This window comes from Solanum stenotomum, chromosome 2, assembly GCF_019186545.1.
Source record: "Solanum stenotomum isolate F172 chromosome 2, ASM1918654v1, whole genome shotgun sequence".
In the NCBI taxonomy this organism is placed as follows: domain Eukaryota; kingdom Viridiplantae; phylum Streptophyta; class Magnoliopsida; order Solanales; family Solanaceae; genus Solanum; species Solanum stenotomum.
Window position 1 is genome coordinate 66,990,024 of NC_064283.1, and position 22,065 is coordinate 67,012,088.

At 32.4% G+C, this 22,065-nt stretch overlaps 1 protein-coding gene across 1 annotated transcript; it reads left to right on the forward strand.

The window, feature by feature from the left end:
* The first annotated feature begins 10,471 nt into the window (after positions 1-10,471).
* Positions 10,472-11,080, forward strand: LOC125856215 (putative UPF0481 protein At3g02645). The gene has a single exon (XM_049535756.1). The coding sequence runs from the start codon at positions 10,472-10,474 to the stop codon at positions 11,078-11,080; it is 609 nt and encodes a 202-aa protein (XP_049391713.1).
* The last annotated feature ends 10,985 nt before the right edge of the window (positions 11,081-22,065 follow it).

Sequence of the window (22,065 nt, forward strand, 5' to 3'; positions counted from 1 at the left end):
ATGTTTTCCTCCACTTCAAAAATGTTAACTCCCTTCCCTATATCACTTGAGTGAGACTAATAAAAAAGAATTCAAAGCCTGGAAGAGAAGGACGACAAGCGGAGATAATTTGTTTTTCTTGATGTCTTCTTATTTATTAGTTGTGTCAAATTATTTTCCTTAATGTCTTCTTACTTGTTAATCTTCTATTATATCGAGCCTCCACATACAAAAAATAGAAATAATTGGATGGATAGTATTAACTTTGTAATACAATTGACTATAACTTCAATACGGTATTACTGAATACCATATCAAACCAAAATTTAATTTACTGAGTTACTGAACCAAAATTTTAAAAAAATAATATTTGATATCTATTTTTAACTACCAATTACCAAATTACCAAATTTGAAATTTAAAAATTCCAAATCGAATACTGAATGCCCACCCTAAAGGCAAGTATAGTGAAACGGGGCATATTGTCAATTCTTGGATCAGATTCCCTAAAGAGGAAACCCAACTGCACAAAATGGTTTCTTCTCTCCAATCTAAGAAAATATATCGTAAATCCTATTGAAATTTTGAATACGCCTATGTACCAATCTCATCTCCTCATCCCCACCACCTTCACTCCTTAAACCCAATGCCAACCTTAATAGTGCTTGCTTAGATTTTATACAAATACTAGTCCTCGAAACGTGCGTTGCACGTTTGTACCCTAATTGACATTAGAAAAGTTAATTTATATAAGTAAATATATTATAGTGGAGCGTACATATATTCATCGCTAAGTTCAAAGCTAAGTCCTTTTGTATGTAAGTTTGACATAAGAATATAACTATAAAATCTTATGTCAAATGTTGGAGGTTTGATATTTTTAAAGCTTCATGAAGAAAAATCTTTTATTCTATCAGAGGAATTAATATATTTTAATTACTAAATGTAAGTTTTAATAATAAAAAAAGAAAGTGGCTATAAAAGAGATACGTATAAAGAAAAATATTACAAAATGTCTAGGTGGTGTAACATTAAATTTATAGAAAAAGTTACAAGTTCAAATGGAAAAGAATAAAATGTAAATAAAGATATGCTGCTATTATTGACCATAAGAAAGCCCTGCTAATTTTGCCTTTTGCCCTTCTTGCCATTCTCTTCCACATGCTCTTCACATCTGTTCTGCAGAATTTTAATCCCAACCAGTTTAGTATTTCTTCCAACATCTTTGCGAATAATTGCAATAAAAAAACAGATGTTCCGTATTTTCCTGATCTTTTCCGCACAATATACATCTTGTGTCTTGTAACATTTTCATTTTACTCAATCTCTCCCTTGTCAACAATCTTCCATGTATCACAATCCAACTTATGAAGCTGTGTTTTGGGATATTAAGTTTGCTCCAGACACCTCTCCACCACGGCCACTTTGTTCCATCCCCACATCTCCATTTGTGTCCACTTCTTATGGTGTATTTCCCTGTTGCATTTTGACACCCATTTCCTACTTTTCCTGCCTTAAACTTCTCTTTGATGCTGCATATTTTCTTCCAGTACCAACTAGAGTTTTGACTTGATTTGTATTGCCACCATTCTTCGCTCTTTATATATATATGATTCACCCACTTCACCCGCATATTATCTTCCTTCCCTGCCACATCCTATACATATTTCGCTATTGCTGCCTCATTTCATTTTATACACTCTTGTATCCCCAGTCCCCTTTCTTCTTTTTTTCCTACAGACTATCTCCCAAGCTACCAGAGGTGCTCTGTTCCTGTTCACCTTCCTACTCCATATAAAATTCCTACATATTGCTGTTATTTCTTTCAGTACTTTCTTTGGTAGTAGGAAAATTGCAGCCCAATATGAGTGCATGTGCATTAGTACCAAATTGAACATCACTCTTCCTGCATACGATAGGTTTCTTGATCCCCATACTTAACTCTCGCAGCCAATTTATCCACCAATACCTTACAATCCCCTACAGAGAGTCTTTCTGCTGAAATAGGTACCCCTAAATACCTAAAAGGTAGTTTACCTCTTATTGCTGAAAAAATATTCGATTTTGCAGCATTAGTCGTTAAACCTGAAGCCTCAGAAAATGTCAGCAGTTCACTCAACATCATCATCATTGATTTGTATTCTCCTTTACTAAATATGAGCATGTCATCTGAGAAACATACGTGATTTAATTGCAAACTTTTACATTTTGTATGGTACTTAAAACCTTCCTGATTTGCCACCCATCTCATTACTCTTGCGAAATATTCCATACAAATTACAAATAACAATGGGGATATTGGATCCCCTTGCCTCAAGCCTCTTTTCCCTGCAATGCTACCATACACTCCACTATTAAGTGCTATGTTGTATTGTGTAGTTGACACACATTTCATTAGCCAGCCAACGAATTTCTGGGGAAAATTAAGTCCATGCAGCATTTCTTTCACAAATTCCCACTCCACACTGTCATAAGCTTTCCTTAGATCAATCTTTATGAGACAACTCCTTATAGTATTTGTTATGAACCAAGTCCAACCCAATAGGAATACCAAGATCACACAAATAGTTGTTGGGCTGGCAAGACCTATTGGGCTGAGAACAAGCAATTGGGCCAGACTATGTTTGGGATTCGGGTTGATAAATACGACTTGGGAGAACAAATTGGACTTATGCAAATTGTGAAAGAAGTTGTCTATTGCTCTCATCTTTTATCTTCTTCTGTATCTCATCTCTATCTTCTTCTTCTTAATTGTTCTTCCTTACCAGTTGTTATTTTCTTGTAATTCTAGTCAGTGATTGCAATACTACAAAAGTTCCCTTGGTTATTATTGAGTTTGTTACAGTATTCTTCCTGTTATATAATCTAACCAGATCCTGACATATCATTATATTCTGTACAATAGATCTGCCAGCCACAAAAGCACTTTGATTACTGGATATTATCCCTGGCAGTACCCTCTTCAACCTATTACACAACATTTTAGAGATAAATTTTGTATATAACATTACAACATGATATTGGTCTAAAATCTCCCACCGATTCAGCATGACTACACTTTGGGATCAATGTTATTATGGTTCTATTCATACCTGTAAGTAGTTTCCCTGTATTGAAAAATTCTAGCACCCCTTCCACCACATCCTCACTTACTATTTCCCAATTATCTTTGAAGAATTGGCTTTCATACCCATCCGGCCCTGGTGATTTGTTCCCATCAATCCCCCACAGTGCTTCCTTTACTTCCTTTTCTGTAAACTTTTCTTCCAGCATTGTTCTGTGATCCCGATTAACAACTGGCCCTCCCTTTATTATTTCCCTGTTGACATGCATCCTTCCATCTGCCGCTTGCCCCAATATCTCACTATAATAATCAATGAATGCTTTGCTAATTGGTTCCATCACTGTTTGTTGTATTCCATCTTTGTCATTTATCACAAATACTCTATTCGTATCCCTTCTAGCTTTCATATAGCTATGATAAAATTTCGTATTTTGATCACCCTCCTTCAACCATTGTACAGATTGTACCTTTGCTTTTTGCTTCAGAAACTGCTCTCTTGCCTCTTTCAGTTTCCCATATTCCTTTGCTAGTTCTATCTCCTTCTCTATTAGCATGTAATTTTGTGGATTCATCTGGAGGTCTACTTGGCATTGTACCAGTTCCTCTCTTGCACTCTCTGTTTTCTTCTCGATATCCCCAAACCTTTCTTTGTTGAACTTCATCAATACTTTCTTCAATCTATTTAGCTTCCCTACTAATTTGAACATTTTCCTACCCTTTATTCTTTCTTCCCAGCTTGCTTTAATTCTGGTTTTATATTTTGGCGCTATTCTCCACATGTTAAAATACCTGAATTGCTTCTTTCCAGTTGCTTGTTCCTCTTCCCAGCTTATGATTGCAGGACAATGGTCATATATCCGTTCATTCATGTAATGAACTTTTGATGCTGGCATTTGTGTAACCCATTCCACATTCACCAATACCCTATCAATCTTACTCCATACCATATCTTCCCCTTTCTGCTTATTATTCTAAGTGAAAAAAAATCCTGATGACTTAAGATCATGTATCTCACATTCATCAACGCAATTCCTAAAGTCTCTTAATTCCGGCATTTTGATAGGCCTCCCTATCCTTTCATTAATATTCAGCACACAATTAAAATCCCATATTACTGCCCAAGGTCCACATATGTTATTCTTGATTCCAATTATTTCAGTCCACACAGTCCTCCTCATAGTTTGATCATTATACCCATACACCATAGTAACATTAAATTTAACCCCGTCTCTCAATGTTTAACTCTACTATGTATAAGTTGTCCTGTTACCACCTGCACATCAACAATGAAAGTTTCTCGCTTCCACAAGATCCATATTCTACCTCCCTGGTGAGCTGCCAGATTAGTAGTAAACACCCAGTCCTTACATAGATTAAAAACAGCCCTACTTGTTTTAGCCCTCTTAATCCTAGTCTCCAGGAAACCAAACAGTTTAATTTTTGAGTTATGCAGAAAAATCTGCATCTCTTTTTGCTTAGCAGTCTTGTTTAATCCCCTGGAGTTCCAGAACCCAATCCTATCCATTTAGGATGGGGTCTCCCCCATCCATTACCCCTTCTAATCTTTGTCTTGAAAAATGGTCTGACCTCCTTGTTCTTCCCTCTCCAATGCACTAAATGAATTAGTAGTTTCAACCGAGACTCGTTTATGTTGTTCCCTCGTAGTTCCTTCTCTTCCATTTCCCCCCTTCCTTCCTATTCCTTTGACCTTCTCTTGTACATTCTGAATTTCCTTTTCCTTTTCCTTATTTCACTCAGTCCCAATTATCTTCCCTTGTTGCTCATCTCTTATATGTCTTCTACAATCACTTATATCATGACCAAAGTTTTTACACTTGCCATATAGTACCAGTTTACATTCATACTCTACTCTTTGATTGATTATCCTCCCTACTTCATTCTCGAACATTATCTCTGTTGGATACTCTTTGTTTAGGGGTACCTCTATCAGCACTCTTGCATATGTCAGCCTCTCCTTTTGAGTTGTTGCTCTATCTGCTTTGAGTGGATTTCCAATCATCCCTGCTAACTTTGTCAATGCATTCTTCCCCCAATATTTGATATTTAATCCCACTAATCTAAACCCATATCGGTACCTTATCCACCCTTTCTTTTGTTACATCAATGTCTAGCTTCCATGGCTTCACTACTATTGGCTTTTTATCGAACATTTGGACCCCTTCCTCCACCGCTTTACCTTGATTCTCAACATTACCAAATCTCACCATGAATACTCCCTATTTACCTGGGCTACTTTATCCACTCCTAGTTTCCTCCATATTCTTCTGAAATACCCCTCCATTACCGCTTGTGGTGGATTTGAGCCTAGTACATAACAGACCACCGTTGTTCCCCAATATTCCACCTCCTCCTGTTTGTCCTCACTTGTTATTTTCACATATTTACTCAGGTTATCCTCTCCCAGTAGATCTATTCCTTCTTCCTGTGGCTTTTTCCCTACAATGCTACTCCATGTACTTCCTATTGAGTGACTTCCCCCTTTTTCCTCTTCTACTTTGTCCGCCCACGAGCTCTTCCCTGATACTTCCGATCTTCCTTCACTATTTGGACTACTACCTTCTATTGTTTCCGAGTATAGCGGCAACTTCAGTGGCACAATTCCTTGTAACACATTAATACTCTTTGTCTTCTTCGCGTCCGTTGTTTGTGGAATCCCTTTCATCCCCATAGTCGTTGGTATCTTGACCCCCAGATCCGTTTGCCCTCCTTCTCCAGTCTTCGATTTCCTGCCCATTCAGCTAGTCGCTGAGAGAGAATCGCATTCTAGAGAGAGGATTATATGCACACTATTTCCTGGTAGTAATATAGGCAGGTTTGCAATTACTTAAATTAAAGAAAAATTAATCTATATATAGTATACCCATTTAGAATTTTATATTCACCATCTTTCATATTCCTTCACCTTCATAAAAGTTAAAGCAGAACAAAAGAATTTAAGAAGAAACTCAAGTACACTCCAACTAGTCCATTTTGAATCAGTTAACTTTTAAATGTCTTATACAACATCCCATCCTATACACTAAGGGGCCGTTTGGTTACTGTATAAGTTGCATTTTATCCATGTATAAAAAGTTGCATTACTTTTATCATGTTTGGTAGAAATTTTGTATTAGGTGGAAAAGTCAACTTAACTTATACCATGTTTGGTTGGTAGAATTCTAAATGTTGTATAAAAGTTATTCATGTATTAATTTTATACGGTGTTTGGTTGTGTTTTTTGTAGTCCTACATAATTAATACCAACATAACTTATAAGGGAATCTATGTATAAGTTATGCAGGGTAGAAGGTGGAATAAGTTATGCCGATATTAGTTATACATGTATTAAAATAGTAAATTACACATTTACCCTTATTGATTTATTTTTAATTATTTTCATTGAAAATGTTATCCCACTATGCTATTTTCCTAAAAAAAATTTAATACACGAACAACTTCTTTTTTTCTGTTTTCATTTGAAATCCAAATGTAATATTTTAAATATTACAAATTGAATTGTATATAGCGTTATATATTATTAAATATATTCCACTTCTTTAAGTAACATGTATTATTATTTTGTTTAGGATGTGAATTTATACATAATTCATATATTTGGTATATTAAAACTGTATAAACAATATATACAACATATTGATAGAATATTTACATTATATAAAATAGGATATTATAATGTACTTGAAATATATTAATCGTATTTTATTTTTATAAGTTATAAACATAAAAAAATAACAAAATGAAAAAACAGTAGTCCCAATTAAGTATAGAGGGGGAATTTTTTTTCTTTACTTTTTATTCAAAAAGAGGCAGAATTTATACTATTTGCTTACTTATTTATTTGTAAGTAATATATATTAATTTACAACAAATTAATATTTATTAGTTAATAATTTACGCATTGTGATCTCTACATAATTAAATAATATATGCATAACTAAACCTTGCATAACTAAACCCTGCATAACTAAACCCTACATAACTAATACCTGCGTAATTAAACCCTACATAACTAATACCTACATAACTAATACCTGCATAACTAAACCCTACATAACTAATACCTGCATAACTCTAACCAATAACCAAACGGCCCCTAAGGGGTTGTTTGGTAGAGTGTATAAGAATAATGTTGAATATGATGTATTAGTAATGCAAGCATTAGTAATGTTTGCATTAGTTATGCTTGCATTATTTCTTATACATTGTTTGGTTTGATGTATTGGAAATAGCAAGCCTTGTATAAAAACTACTAAAAAAATATTTGTTTACAAAAATACCCCCACATTCTTTTACAATAATAATAATAATAATAATAATAATAATAATAATAATAATAATTATTATTATTATAATTATAATTATATTATTATTATTATTATAATTATTATTATTATTATATTATTATTATTATTATTATAATAATTATTATTATATTATTATTATTATAATAATTATTATTATAATTATAATTATTACTATTATTATTATTATATTATTATTATTATAATTATTATTATTATTATAATTATAATTATAATTATTACTATTACTATTACTAGTATTATAATTATTATTATTATTATTATTATTATATTATTATTATTATAATTTATTATAATAATAATAATAATTATTATTATTATTATTATTAGAGGGTAGTTTTGTCATTAGTTAATCTAATGCATGCATTAAAACCATTGCATTGCTAATACCTAGAAATCCATGGTATTAGCAATACACACTTTAATACACAATAGAGTGGTTATACATAGGTTGGAAAAGAGTACCAAACAAGGTACTAGTAATACACAATGTTAATACATGCGTTATTTTTCCGAATACACTCTACCAAACGACCCCTAAATAACTTTATGAGAATACTATAATTGTCATTATTATATTTAGTGATAATAATATAATATAGGTATTTAGTAATCAATATCGTTAAGTATATAGTAATTGTCTCAATTGTACCTAAAGTTACATCTCCTAAACCTACTAATATACTACTCATATTGAAGCCAAACTAGTTCTTAACTATTCAGTTACAAGGTATTCTATCAATTTGAGTATAGTAAGCTGCAAGATATGTGATATCTTTCTTTTAATATGATTTAAATTTCTCTTATTTGATGGATACTTAATTTTAGTAGACTCAGCTCTTTGAGCTCCTCTGTTTCAATTTATTTATCTTCGTTTAACTCCATATTTTTACATTACTGTAAACTAGTGGAATAGAACTTTATTATTTTCGTCTTTCGTAGATCCTTGATTCATCACTTTTTTAATTTGTAAAAGCGCTTAGAGAGTTTTAATTAAATTAAAATTCTATAAAAGTATACTTAGTATCGTGTTCTAACTTCTTCTGACTCTTACATAACTACAATAACAACACAACATATACAGAGTAGTTTCACAAATTGAAGTTTGGGAGGATAGAGTGTACACAGACCTTGCCTGAGATAAAGAGGCAATTTTCGATAGTATAGCAAAATAGTATTACAGTAAAATAATATTATAATTAAACTATATGAAATCATAAATAGCAATAAAAATCGATGAACAATAAACTACAAGAATATATAGTCCTATGACTCTAGTAAGGGCAACAAGAAAATGCCCTTTAAATTTGTCCGGTGTTTTTCATCTAAGTATATATACTAAAGATTATACCTATTGAATACTTTGATTATGTATAAAATGTTCCTATTAAACATTTTTTAGACAATAAAGTTTTTAATTGCTTAATTTTCACGTATTTGACATGAAAATTGTTGTTAGAAGAAATTCTATCGACATTTTCGTAGTTTTTATTGAAATTAAAAAGAATGTGTTTTTTGTAGGAATTAGAATTGAATAAAGAGGGATGGCACACTCCATTATTGAGATTACCTCAATAGATAACCAAACTCCACTGCTTCTTCAAACTGAAAAAGATGCGGTATCTCTCTATCAATTTAGTTTTTTATTTCGTTAACCCACTTTTCTTTTGGCAATTAAATATAGAAATTTTTAGACTATTTCCTTTCATGTGATTTTAGGTCTACCTCATAATTCCTAACATATTCACTAACTATGGTCTTACACCTTATGGAGTTTTTTTTTTATTTGAGTAAGGTCTGTGTTGGGCTCTGAAGGGTAATTAGGGCGTCATGCGGAAACTTACAATTTGCAAATCATATAATTGATAAATCGATAACAAAACTTATACTAAAAATCAAAATATTATTATATCAAAACTAATATAAAAAACATTGAAACTTTAGAGAGAATAAATCTCCCCATAAACAAGACTCTTAAACGACTACATTGTGGATGTTATTGTTATTGTGTTAGAAGAAACAAACCTATATTTATAGAGTCCTAAAACCTTTTCTTACTAGAAAAAGAGTCCTAAAAGGAGAGAATAAACTAAATATGAAAGAATATTATATTTTCCTTTCAAGAAAAGTAAAAACATTTATGGTAATGTTTTGTCTTTTCTTAAAGGAAAAATAAATCTTAAATTATGGTAAGAAAATCAGGGCAAAACCCTAACAGTCTGGAGGGGTAAAGAAAATAGGTCGGGTGAAATAAGTTTTAAAAGTCTTGTTGGCATTTTTAGAATTAACAAAAGCAGTTTTAAGTTGTTTTTTTTTTAATTTGTCTTGTTAACGAAAAAGGTAAATATAGATAATTTGTTAAACGATGAGGTATATATGCACAACTTTTTTAAACTCAGATCAAGGAAACAAATGATGAAGGTCCATCAGGGTCGCAAACAAAGAAATGTATAAATCAAATCTTTGCTAAAATGTTTGAGGATTTGGACAAATCATCTTTTAAATCGAGTACCATATTCAAAGTAAATGTGCGACTACGTGAATCAAATCTAGATGCTTATACATCAAAGATTGTCTCTATTGGTCCTTACCATAGGAAAAATTCTCAACTTTGTCCAATGGAAAAGTACAAATTATTGTACCTACGACGATTTCTAAAACGAAGAGAGGGGTTCTATGTGAAATATTACATCCGTATATTGGAGGATATGAAGGAGGATGCCCTAATGTGTTACCACGATATAGAAGACCTCAATACTGATGAATATTGCAAAATGTTGTTGCTTGATGGTTGTTTCTAGAAGAAGAAAACAAAATAATAGATTTTGTTGATTACAAATATAATCAAATACTCCGAGACTTGTTGTTACTAGAAAACCAACTTCCTTTCTTTGTCCTTAAATGGCTTCATTCCATGACAAGGAAAAATGATGAATTACCATTGGTAAAACTGGCGATCACTTTTTTTAGCCATGTTGTTAACTTGGGATATTTCTACAATAATCTGATGAATTTAAAGATATTTGATACTGAAAGACGTGATATGAAACATTTACTTCAAGTAGTACACATTGTTTCATGTCCGATGAATTCCGAGAAATCGTCAAACAACAATGACACCAAGTGGAATAAGGTCATGCTAAATGCAATAGAGCTTTCCGAAGCTGGAGTTAGATTTGCAAAGGTCAATCATACGACGACAAGTTTATTTGATATAAAGTTTGAGAATGGATTGATGACAATACCTTATATTGATGTGGTAGATAGTACTGAAACCCTCCTAAGAAATTTCATTGCTTATGAGCAACAATCAACTGATTTACAATATTTATATTTCAGTGATTATGCAATTTTTATTGATCATCATATCGACTCAGATAAAGATGTGAGTTTGCTTCGCCGTAAAAAAATCATAGCAAACTGGATAGGAGAGGACAAAGAAGTGGCTAGCCTCTTCAACAAAATCGGAAATGGGGTCACTACATATTCCAACTTCTATTACAGAAAAGTATTCTTAGAAGCAGCTAAACATTGTGATGAAAAACCATGGAATAGAATGATGGCAAATTTGAAGCACAATTATTTTAGTAGTCCTTGGGTAGGAGCTTCAACTATGACAACCGTCATACTTCTCATACTCACAGTTATACAGACTATTCTAGCTATCATAAGCGCCTTTAAAGGTAAGAAGTAATTGTCTCAATTGTAATGTTGATGAGCTTATGGGTTATCACTTCTTTTTTTTATCAATTATACTCTCTCATTTTATGTTTAATTTGTCATTAATTCAAGAAATGGTTGCTTCAACACATACTTACGCTATTGTCCACCTGACTTCTATATTGCATGCAATAGTTAATTATTGGTAATAGCTTTATTTTTGCTAAATATATTATTTTAATGGGAAGTGCTAAATGGCCAGAAAATTTGAAAAACTATAATATTTTTTTATTTTAAAATAAACGGATCTTTTTTCCATTTTTTAGTTAAAAGGTATTAAAGTTGAAAGGGAAAAAATGTTTAAAAAGGTAAAATAACATAGATAAAATATCATTCTGGCCAAATTTTTTGGCCAAAAAGATTTTTCCTACTTTAATTAGAGGCAATTACTAGCGACAATTATACTTTAGCACTCTTTATAAATGTCACTAAAATTTATAACGATATTGGATCTAATGAAAATTAAGCAAAGACTTTCGCACTCTTTAGTAATGCGCGAACGGTAGAAGTCTTTTTTGTTACCGTGACATGACAGTCATATGTTAAATTGGTTGCAATTGTGTTTGCAATCTGAGCAACATGTCCACAATGTGTAAATAAAATTAAGGGAAAATTGTATGAAATAACAAACTATTAATTCAAATTAATGCTATAGCCATAGTTTATTTTAATTGTAATTCGTAGCAAACATCCCCTTTTTTGTCATCTGATTCGGTATACAATGTCACGCCCAGAGCCTACACCCTGGGCAAGACCGGCACTCGAAGACCATTGCTGGCCCCAAGCGAACCCTTGATCTGGCTTTCTTAACTCAGCGGAAACCTAACTCAATAGAATAACTCAATCCAAAGAAAGGTCATAAAGTAACCCAACTGATAAAATCTAGCCAAAAGGCAACTTGTCTCAAAATAGAATATTTACAAATGCATAGATGAGAGACTCAATACTAACTAACTGACAATCTATGAAGCCTCTATAACACTGAGATGGATGTTGGGACAGACCCCGCAACATCCTAATAAAGCAAAACTAGAAAAAACGAAATGACAGAGTCCTCCGGAATGCAAGGAGGCTCACCATTGACTCTGGAGTGCTCAACTGGATCAACGGCGTGCTGGATGATGATCCTGAGTACCTGTGGCTGCATCATAAATAAGATGCAGGTCAACTGGCATCAGTACATGGAATGCACGAGTATGTGAGCTGGATTGCTAAATAACAACTTAAGACTAAAATGAGTACAAGAGCACACTTACCTTGGCTCTATTCAACTCATCAATAACTGAACTCAATATAAAGCATAAGACACATGCAATATATAAAGCTTGTAAAACTATTTAAAACATGTCATCAAAATCATAGTCATATTATCATAAAAATATACCATGCTTCCTCTCAAAGTCTACTTGTGCAATGCATGAATGAAGTCCCATACCCCCATTCATACTAAGCAGAACTCCTTGAGGAACCATGCACTTTCTACTGTGGGAGTTTCTCTAACCGACAACCACCACTATGAACCTAAGTGGTGACACAACGTCTTGCCCACGCTGCCAGAACTGTCATATACTTTGCTGTCATATAGAACTACTTTAACTTTAACTTAGTGGATCCACTAGCTTAACTTACGTGATTATCTAAAAAGTATGACCCGTTAACTCCCATGTTGGCCACATGGTTCTTATGGAGAGTTGAGTTAATATGAACTCGTGTCCCCAATTCGATGCTCAAGACTACTCCCAAAAATATACTTTAGCTCATAGGCTTTAAAAACAAACTTCTTTCTCTGGTTTGAGTTAATTGCTCAAACTACCCTCTTAAAAGAGGCAATTGCTCTTGAAAACTCTTTCTAAAAAGAACATATCAAAACCATATTTTAATATGATCATTGATGACTCGGGAAGTCATACTGCATAAACATTGATGGTATATCTAGAGACCATACTGTTTAAACATTGATGACATACTCGATTGTCATACTAATCATGTTTTAGAAACTCTTTCACAAAACTCATCTTTTTCTTAAAAGAGATAGTACTCAAACTGCTCAAAACTCTTTTGGAAATCTCAATTCCCTCTCATCTTAAATGTGAAAACATTTATAAACTTCTTTGGGAATACTTAGTTCCCTAATAACTTTTGAGAAATGAACTTGACTCTATACTCTTTACTTAACTTGAAACTCTATACTCTTGAAAAACTTTAAAGACTTGCTTCTTAACTTCTAAGCTTGACTCTAACTTCACTTGACTTTGATCCTAACTTTCCTCGAATTGAATTATGGATTCAAGGGTAATGATCACATGTTTATGGATTAGTTCATGTTGTTTAGATGTACCTTAGAGTGTTGAAAACAACTATAAAACATAGGTACATTACCAAGGAACATGTATGAAACAGTGGGGAATGAATGGGAAGGATTGGCGTCCTTGGCGCTCTGAGAGGCGCGGGGCGCCAGCCTTCAGACTTCAGATGGGCCTGTTGGGCGCTCTGCAAGGTGCACCGCCCCAAGGGGGAAACTTCAGAACCCTTGTTGGGGCGCGCTGGCTGGCGTGACGCCCCACCCTTTTTCCCCGAAAATCCGACTTTCTTCCTTAGTTTCTCCAACTCTAAACCTTCTTAACTTCAAAGTTTCCAGCCCCAAACACTTAGAATCATAAAACCCTTCAACATACAATAGATTCAACTCGAAAACACAGTTGGAAACATGTCCCAAATCAACAAGAAACTTCAACAACACAACCACAAACTTCAACAAACACAACCACAAGAATTCAATAACACAACCAATCTTTTCTCGGAATTAAAACACGTTTGGCGTGTGGGGGAATGAACCAACCCAACACTATGATCTCACATACCTTAATAGGGATCACCACTGACGAAATCCACGACGATCTCTACGAACATTGCCTCTTCTTCTCTTTCTCTTCTTCTTCTCCTCTTCTCTCTCAAACCCTCACTCTCGCTTTTCAAAGGGGAAACTGATTTTTAATCAGTCTAAACCCTTAATTTAACCAAAAGAAATGGTTAGGGAAAAGAACAAAATACCCTTACAAATTCGGATGAACTTCCCTATGCCAACAACCCTACTTCCAAAGGGCATAACTCACTCATACGAACTCGGAATCGCGTAAACTCGGCGGCATTGGAAAGATCAGTCCAATGGATTTCCAAAAATTACTGGAAATACACCTAAATCATCCTGAGCTAGGAGTTATGACCGTTTGAAGTTGACCAAAAACTCACTTTTTCCATACTTGGCTAAATTTCCAGATTTTGAATTCTTTCCAAAAATGACCTATTTCCAATTATAAGCTTCTTCATAGTTATTTCAAATTGCAAGATGTCACATACAATTAGCCATTTTCGGTATACAATTAGCCATTTTATACATTTCGGTATAAAATGTATAAAATGTGTTTGTGTTTGTATAAAGCGAGAGAAAAGTGTATATACAAATACAAATACATATATTTTCGTCTTATACACTTATAATTATACAAATACAGATCTTATTATACAAATTACAATGTATAAATGAATTTATACAAAACTGAACAATTTGTATAAAATTGGATGTTTGTAGCGAATTATACAAATCAAAAGCTCCATAGCAAACATAAAATTTGCTATGGAACGCAATTATGCAAACAATAGCTATAACATACAAATATAATTTTTATGTTTGTTATATGTGAAAGTTGCTCTAAAATTAACTCTATGGACACTTCCAAGAGCAATAAGGCCAGAAAAAAACAGTTAAAAATCAAACCAAAAAGGTCCATAATTAATATCTTATAAAATTACTTTCTTTGTTGAAAAAATTAAATAAAAAAATGACTTTCTAAAATTATAACTATTGATTGAATGAGTACCATATGAGAAATTATCCCTCGAATAATATGTCCAGCTTGAATTTATATATTTCCTCTAATAATTAATTTTTAACAGAACTCATGAGACTCGTAAGCTAATTATTTCTTAAAACAATAATTCAAAGTTAAGATAGAAAATTAAATTTATTTAAGATTTTTTATGTCACATGCACATGCAATTACTTTATGACCAAGGCACCCAAAAACTATATATTAAAAAGAAATAGTGCCCCAAACAAATTATATAGTATGTTGTGCACATGCATCGCACAAGTTTCACAACGCACGTTTCCCTTTTTATGTATTATTATAAACCTTATAATCAATGTTTTTTTTTTCTATGATAATATTTTCTATGTTTAAAATTGTATCTTAATTTAAGAGCAATTGCTCAAAAGTGACAATCACTGACTCATACACATGAATTATGAATATTGTAGCTGACTTAGCTCTCTTTTTCTTGATTACTTTTGATTTTACTTTTACTATGATAATAAATTACTAATACTTTTGAAAATGTGAGCTAATTAATTATAGTAAGTAATTAGTAGTATCATTCCTGTTTTATATATAAGTTGTATCACTCATCCTTTAAGACAAGCAAGAGGAATAAATTTATAAGGAATTAAAGTGATAATCAGCCAAATTAAAAGAGGTAAATTTCTGCCTTACTCAGAAGAAAAAACTTAGGAATTTTAATAATTTGTTGTGGAGTTCATTACTAACCATTTTTATCTTCTTTGTTTTTTTTTTTGAATTATTGGAATTACAGTCTCAAGAAGGTTATGGCTCACCATACTGAGATTGTGCCAATAGATCAACTTTGTCTAAGAGAAGCTACAAAAGATGAGGTATCTCTTTCTATGCTAACAATTTGTGTGTATGTTAAGGAACTTGAATAATTTATTTGTATTTGTTGTTTATGTTAAGGGTGTGTTCGGTACGAAAGATATGTAGGCTTATTATTTATTTTCTTGTATTTGATATGCGGGCAAAAAATTATTATCTTGAAAATATGTGTATATATGTATACTATGACTTATGAGAGGTGAAGATGGGGGTAGGGGGTGTGGAGTGGTGGAGGTGAAGATGAGGTGTCGGAAGGTGGGAAGGACACTATCAAGGTGAAATGTCAGTTGTGTAACTTGATTTTAATACTTCCTAAGGAAAGTCGTCAATTTCCTCATTTTTAAAAACTTCTTAGCTAATAAAGTAGAGAAAAACAGTTGCGTACAAGTGGCATTCCACATTGATTATTCTCTGTCCGAGTTATTATTTAGTACTCCACTAATTATGGATGTTTAAAATACAAAATGTATAATACACTAATTACAGATAGACAAAGGGAGGAAAGTGGATCATTTGATCGAGATTAAGGAAACAAATGGTCAAGATCAATTAGTGTTACATGTTGACACCCAATTTTGACCCTCCACAATATAAATTAATCATTTCGAGCTTCTCCAATTTCAAACGATTTAAAATTATTAGTTTTATAATATTTCTAAAAAAAGAATAATAATAAAAATAAATAAATAAATAATAATAATAATAATATAGTTTGCAAGATTTTTACATAGTTTGTCACTTTTCATAAATTTAGATGATATATATGTTTTACATAATTATGTATATAATTAGTATATTTTATGATTATTCGAAAATCGTCTAAAAAAAAAAGATTTTTGTTTTATATTTTAAATATTAGGGATGGTTATAATTTTGAGTTAATGAGTTTTATGAAATTCAAAATACTTTCAAGTTATTTTTAAAATAATTTTATCACTTTTTAATAATGAGTATGTATATTTTTGCAATCACGCTATTTTATAAATATTTGAGAATTATCACAAAAGATTTTACATTTTAGTTAAATATTTTATTAATTTGCTTTAAGTTATAGCTATAATTTCGAGTTAATTAGTTTTGTAATTGAATTAATTAGTTTGCAATTAAGTTCATTATTTTTTATTTCATTGAGATTTAGAAGCTCATTAATTAATTTATATTCGTCTTATTTAGCTTTTTAGTCGAATCACCAATTAAGCTCAATTTGACTAAATTCTTAAATCTAATCGAACTTAATTGCAATCTATATGGCCAAATCCTCAATTCAAAACTTAGCCTTTTTATTACAAACACAACCAACCCTTCTACCCACCTAAACCCATTTCTGATAAGACCAAAATGTTGGGCCCTTTTTTTATTTCCTTCAGCCCAAGTGCAATTTTTCAGCAGCCTTTTCCCACCCTTAAATTCCCAAATCCCATTAGCAGCCCACCAATTCAATTCCAGAAACCCATTCCAGCAAATACATACAGCATCCCAAAATAACCCATTCTCCATACATAAACCCATTTCAATGCCCACACCAACAATACAAATGGGTACCAAATGCCAGACTCCTGTATGCATTTTTCTTCTTCTTCCGCGTCCATCGAAACCCAGAAATCCCACCAAATTCGGTGAGAAATCAGCGTGAAATGCAGACTCGTCACATCAATCGCATCTCCAAGCAGTGCCAACAGTGCTCGCCCATACTCTTCGTCTTCCTTTTCTGCTTCAACAGTATGATTTGTTCAAAAAGCAGTGCCAGATGGAGTAATCTCGGCGCTTCACTCATCCTGGCATCAAGATCAACGGATACAATTCTCAATCCGTTGAGAATTGGTACTATTCTAGTTGTTTCCGTCTTCCAAGATTTCGAATTTCAAAATTTGAAATTTATCCAATCCACCGAGTTTCCCCACTAAATCATCCATATTTTTTTTCCTATAAGTAGTTCTATACCTTCAGTGATTAAGAGGAGAAAAAAAAAATTTCTTGAACAATTGACTTTTACGCTTGAGAAATTTTGAATGCATTTTTAGTTCTAGGTTCTAAAAGGGTCTTCGGCTAAGATTGGTTTGGATATTTTGATTTTATTGCTCGAGGTTTGAAGTCGGTGTTGAAGTTGTTCTTAAGCTTGTATTGATCCTAGTATCGCTGCCCCCGAAAAGGTAACACTCCTTTTATGATTTTAGTCTCTTTGTCATGAATCAACAGTAGTTTAGTTTTATGATCTGATTATGTGATCTTTCTTCTAAACTGATGTGAGAACTGTCTACTTGTTGATCATTGTGAGATGTTTAATTGTTGGTATTTGCGAATGTTGCGATTCATTGTAGTATCCTTGTCTGCTATTCGGATGTTTCTTTGTTTTCTTTGCTTGAAGTCTTGGTGACTTCCTTATAGTATCATTCTCTGCTAATTCGAATCCGAATTGCTAAATCCAGTTGTCTTGTTTTTTTTCGATCCAAAAATAAGGAGGTTTTCAATCATCTTGCTAGTAAGTCATGTGAGTTGTAGTTACTGTCTTATCTTTCTTTTTATGGTGTCTGCCAAGTAACGAATATTGGCCTGAATTTGGGATGTATTCACTCATCCACACAGTGAAGCCATGGTGTCTTGTTCACTGTATGTCATTTCAATTTGTTTCATGTGTTTTCTCGGCTTGCTTTAGACCAACATTCCGCTATTGATTTTAATATGAATTCTTACTAGCTTCATGGTTGAGTTTAGTTTATGAAGAATTGATAATGAATTGTGTTTCTCATAGTTTTGCTGCTAAATTGACATGTTGAAGTCATATTTTGTTCTTGATTTACAGATTAGCAGTATCTTGATTTGCATTGGCTTAGTGATATGAACTTTGGTTTTTCATTGTCTTCTCCTTAAGATATAGCCCAATATGAATTTTATCCAGTTTATTTGAGTTAAATTGTTTTTCCTTGGAAATTATGCTTCAAAGTTTGTCAAGCTTTTAACATGGCTATTGCTAAGATTTTTTTTTGGATCAAAGTTATATATCTTTGAATATTATTTGTTCTAGTCCAAATATGTTTGACTATGAGGTCAAGTAGCTTAGGGTGGTACTAAGTATTTCCTTTATCTTCTTTACAGTGGGAGTAAAGAAACATTACTTCTTTTATTTCAATTTTGTCTTTTGTTTGAGTTTATAAAATGCTAGAATAGTTAGTTAATGCTTGTATTTTTGTGTCAATAGAAAGATCCTAATCTTTTCCCTTTATTTTGATACATGTGATGTCAACTCGAGTTCATCTTGGACTCCATCCTTCTTCCCTTTGCATTCCGAATGGGTTGTAAAGACCCAAAACTCATTTCTCCAAGTCTATCCCCCTTCAAACTGATCGGCATAAAAAAAAAAGACACTGACGAACAGGTGTACAAAGGGCTGGAAGTTAAAAAAACTAATTGTTCGGGTGGCAAAAGCAGGCTGTGAACAGCCTGTATACAATAAATGTATACTGGTATACAGGCCCAGTACAGCGAATTATAGGCCAAAAATGCGAAAATACGGAGCTGGAGTGAAAGTACAGGTGTTTGGAAGCAAGAAATACATGAAAGGGTTGATATACATGCCGATATACGCTGATATACATCAGTTGTATACTAAAAACGGGAATTGTGTTAAACTCCAAAAACAACAACGAAATTGGCCCAAAAGGGGGCCCAAATTCAAATTTCTCCCTTACTCGCTAATTATTTAATTGTGATTATTTATTGTTTGTTGTTTAACTCTAACTTATAATCGTAAATCAACTTAGTTGGATCCCCCAAAAGACGAGCTATTTCTCTGTGCTGTTTTGTTTCTAACAAATCTCATTTTATCAATTTTTGTATTGTCATTTATAATCTTTAGTCAAAACTTTATTTTTTCTTTTATTAGTTTAAAAATAGTTTTTCGTAAACCAAAAATGGCCCAAATAAAAACCAACTCATTTTGTTTTGTTAAAATTCTAATTTCTTGTCTCTAATTCAAATATTTCAATTAAGGTCCCATTTTCTTAAAAAATAAAAATTGCTCTTTGTTTAACTATTTTCTCAAAGTTAATCTAATAATGTAAATTATTATTATAAATACTTACTTAGTCATTTTCTCAAAAAATGTTAGTTAAAACTTTTATTCTACAATTAATTCGAAATGATTTTCATGCTTTAATATATTAAATTGGTTTAAGTTATTTTAAAACAAATTAAATAAATTCTAATTAATCCAGTTTTATTAAAATTCTAAACACTTGTATTTCGAGTCAAATGTTTCATTTTTGGGTCCCTTTTCTCTAAAAAAAAAATAAAAAATAAAAAATGTGTCATCTATTTAATTATTTTCTCAAAATTAATCAAATATTGTAAATTATTATTTTCTTATGTTAAATCACTTTTTTCCAAAAACAGTCAAATATTTAGTCAAGTCGCAGGTCAACCGCATGTTAGCGGACACTTCGAATGCTTAAACCCTTCTCGAAGTGTAAATTGAACCCCGAACTCTCTTTGGTATTTTCAAATGATTTTTTCTGTTTAAATCTTTGAAAATTATAAGTTTTCTTAATTTCTTTAAAAAATTAAGTGGCGACTCTCTTCTAAGTATTCTTCTCCAATTGTTTTATACTTAGAATATTTCAAAAAAAATTGATTTTTCTAAAGATAGGAAAATTACGACACAACATTACAAACTATGAAATCCTCAAATCAAATCTTTGATGAAAAATTTAAGTATTTGGACAATACATGTATCAAATCCGCGACCATATTTAGAGTAAATATGGGATTACGAAAATCAAATCTAAATGCTTATACGCCAATGTTGATCTGCATTGGTCCTTACCATAAAAGGAATCATGAACTTAGTTCGATGGAGAAGTACAAATTGTTGTACCTACAACGATTTCTCCAGCGAAAAGAGGGGCTTGATGTTGAAAGTTTCATTAGTGCATTGGAGAAAAATAAAGATGAAGCACTAAAGTGTTATGATGATAACCTTGACAATGATATTGTTGACAATTTTTTAGAAATGTTGTTGCTTGATGGTTGTTTTGTGGTTGAATTTATTCGAGAGTACTATGCAACCGAGGAAAAAGAAGAAGAAGAACAAGAAAATTAAAGAAGAAGAAGAAGACGACAACGACAACATCATCAACTTGGAATGGATGAAGAAACAAGTATGTCGAGACATGGTGTTACTAGAAAATCAACTCCCTTTCTTTGTACTTACCATGCTTCATGACATGACAAAGCATCATAAAGAAGTGAGCTTCTTGTATATGGTAAGAAAGACCTTACTTGATACTTTCCCAAAGGCGAAATTCATACCCCCATTAGAGATTCACAATTTTAATACAAAACGATTCAATCATTTAGTTCATGTAGTACGTACACATGTTTTGTCGACCATCAGATCATCATGATCGTATGAAATATAAACAAAACAAAAATGCTAGCACACCAAAAGAATGTTGCAAGATAAGATTTTGTGACAACGTTTTGCAATTAACCAAGTCAAAAGAAACTCCCAAAGTTCTTGGTTTATGGGATTGCTATCATATTCCAAGTGTAGCAGAGCTTTATGATGCTGGAGTTAGATTCATAAGAATAGGATATGTGCAAGAAAAGAAAGAGGATAAAACAACATTATTCGATATCAAGTTTGAGAAGGCATTAATGAAAATACCTTGTTTTGCAATCGAGGATACTATGGAAACCTTCATGAAAAAATTGATAGCTTATGAGCAACATTCTTCTAATAAAGTAGATGTATATCCTTGTTTTTCAAACTATGCATTTATAATGACTCAACTTATTGGCTCACATAGAGATGAAGTTTCTTCGCAAAAAGAAAATCATCCTTAAGGACATAGGAGATGACAAACAAGTGGCCAGCATCTTCAAGAAACTATCAGATGGGGTGAAAATCACAAGCTTTTATTACATAGAAGAATGCAGCAAATTGATTCAACATTGTGATAAGCCATGGAGTCAAATGAAGGCTAGTTTAAGGCACAACTATTTATCGAGTCCTTGAGTAGGAGCTTCAACTGTGGCAGCTATAACACTTCTAGTACTCGCTGTTATACAGACTGTTCTGGCTTTTACTGGTGACGTTATGAAGTAATCTTTGTTGTAACTATGTAACCAATTGTTGACTGACTGAGTGTTTCATTTTTTTTTCTTCAAAACCACCTATTTGGTGGGGGGTTAGGTATAGACCCAACCTATTGATAACTAAGCAAAAAGAGTACAA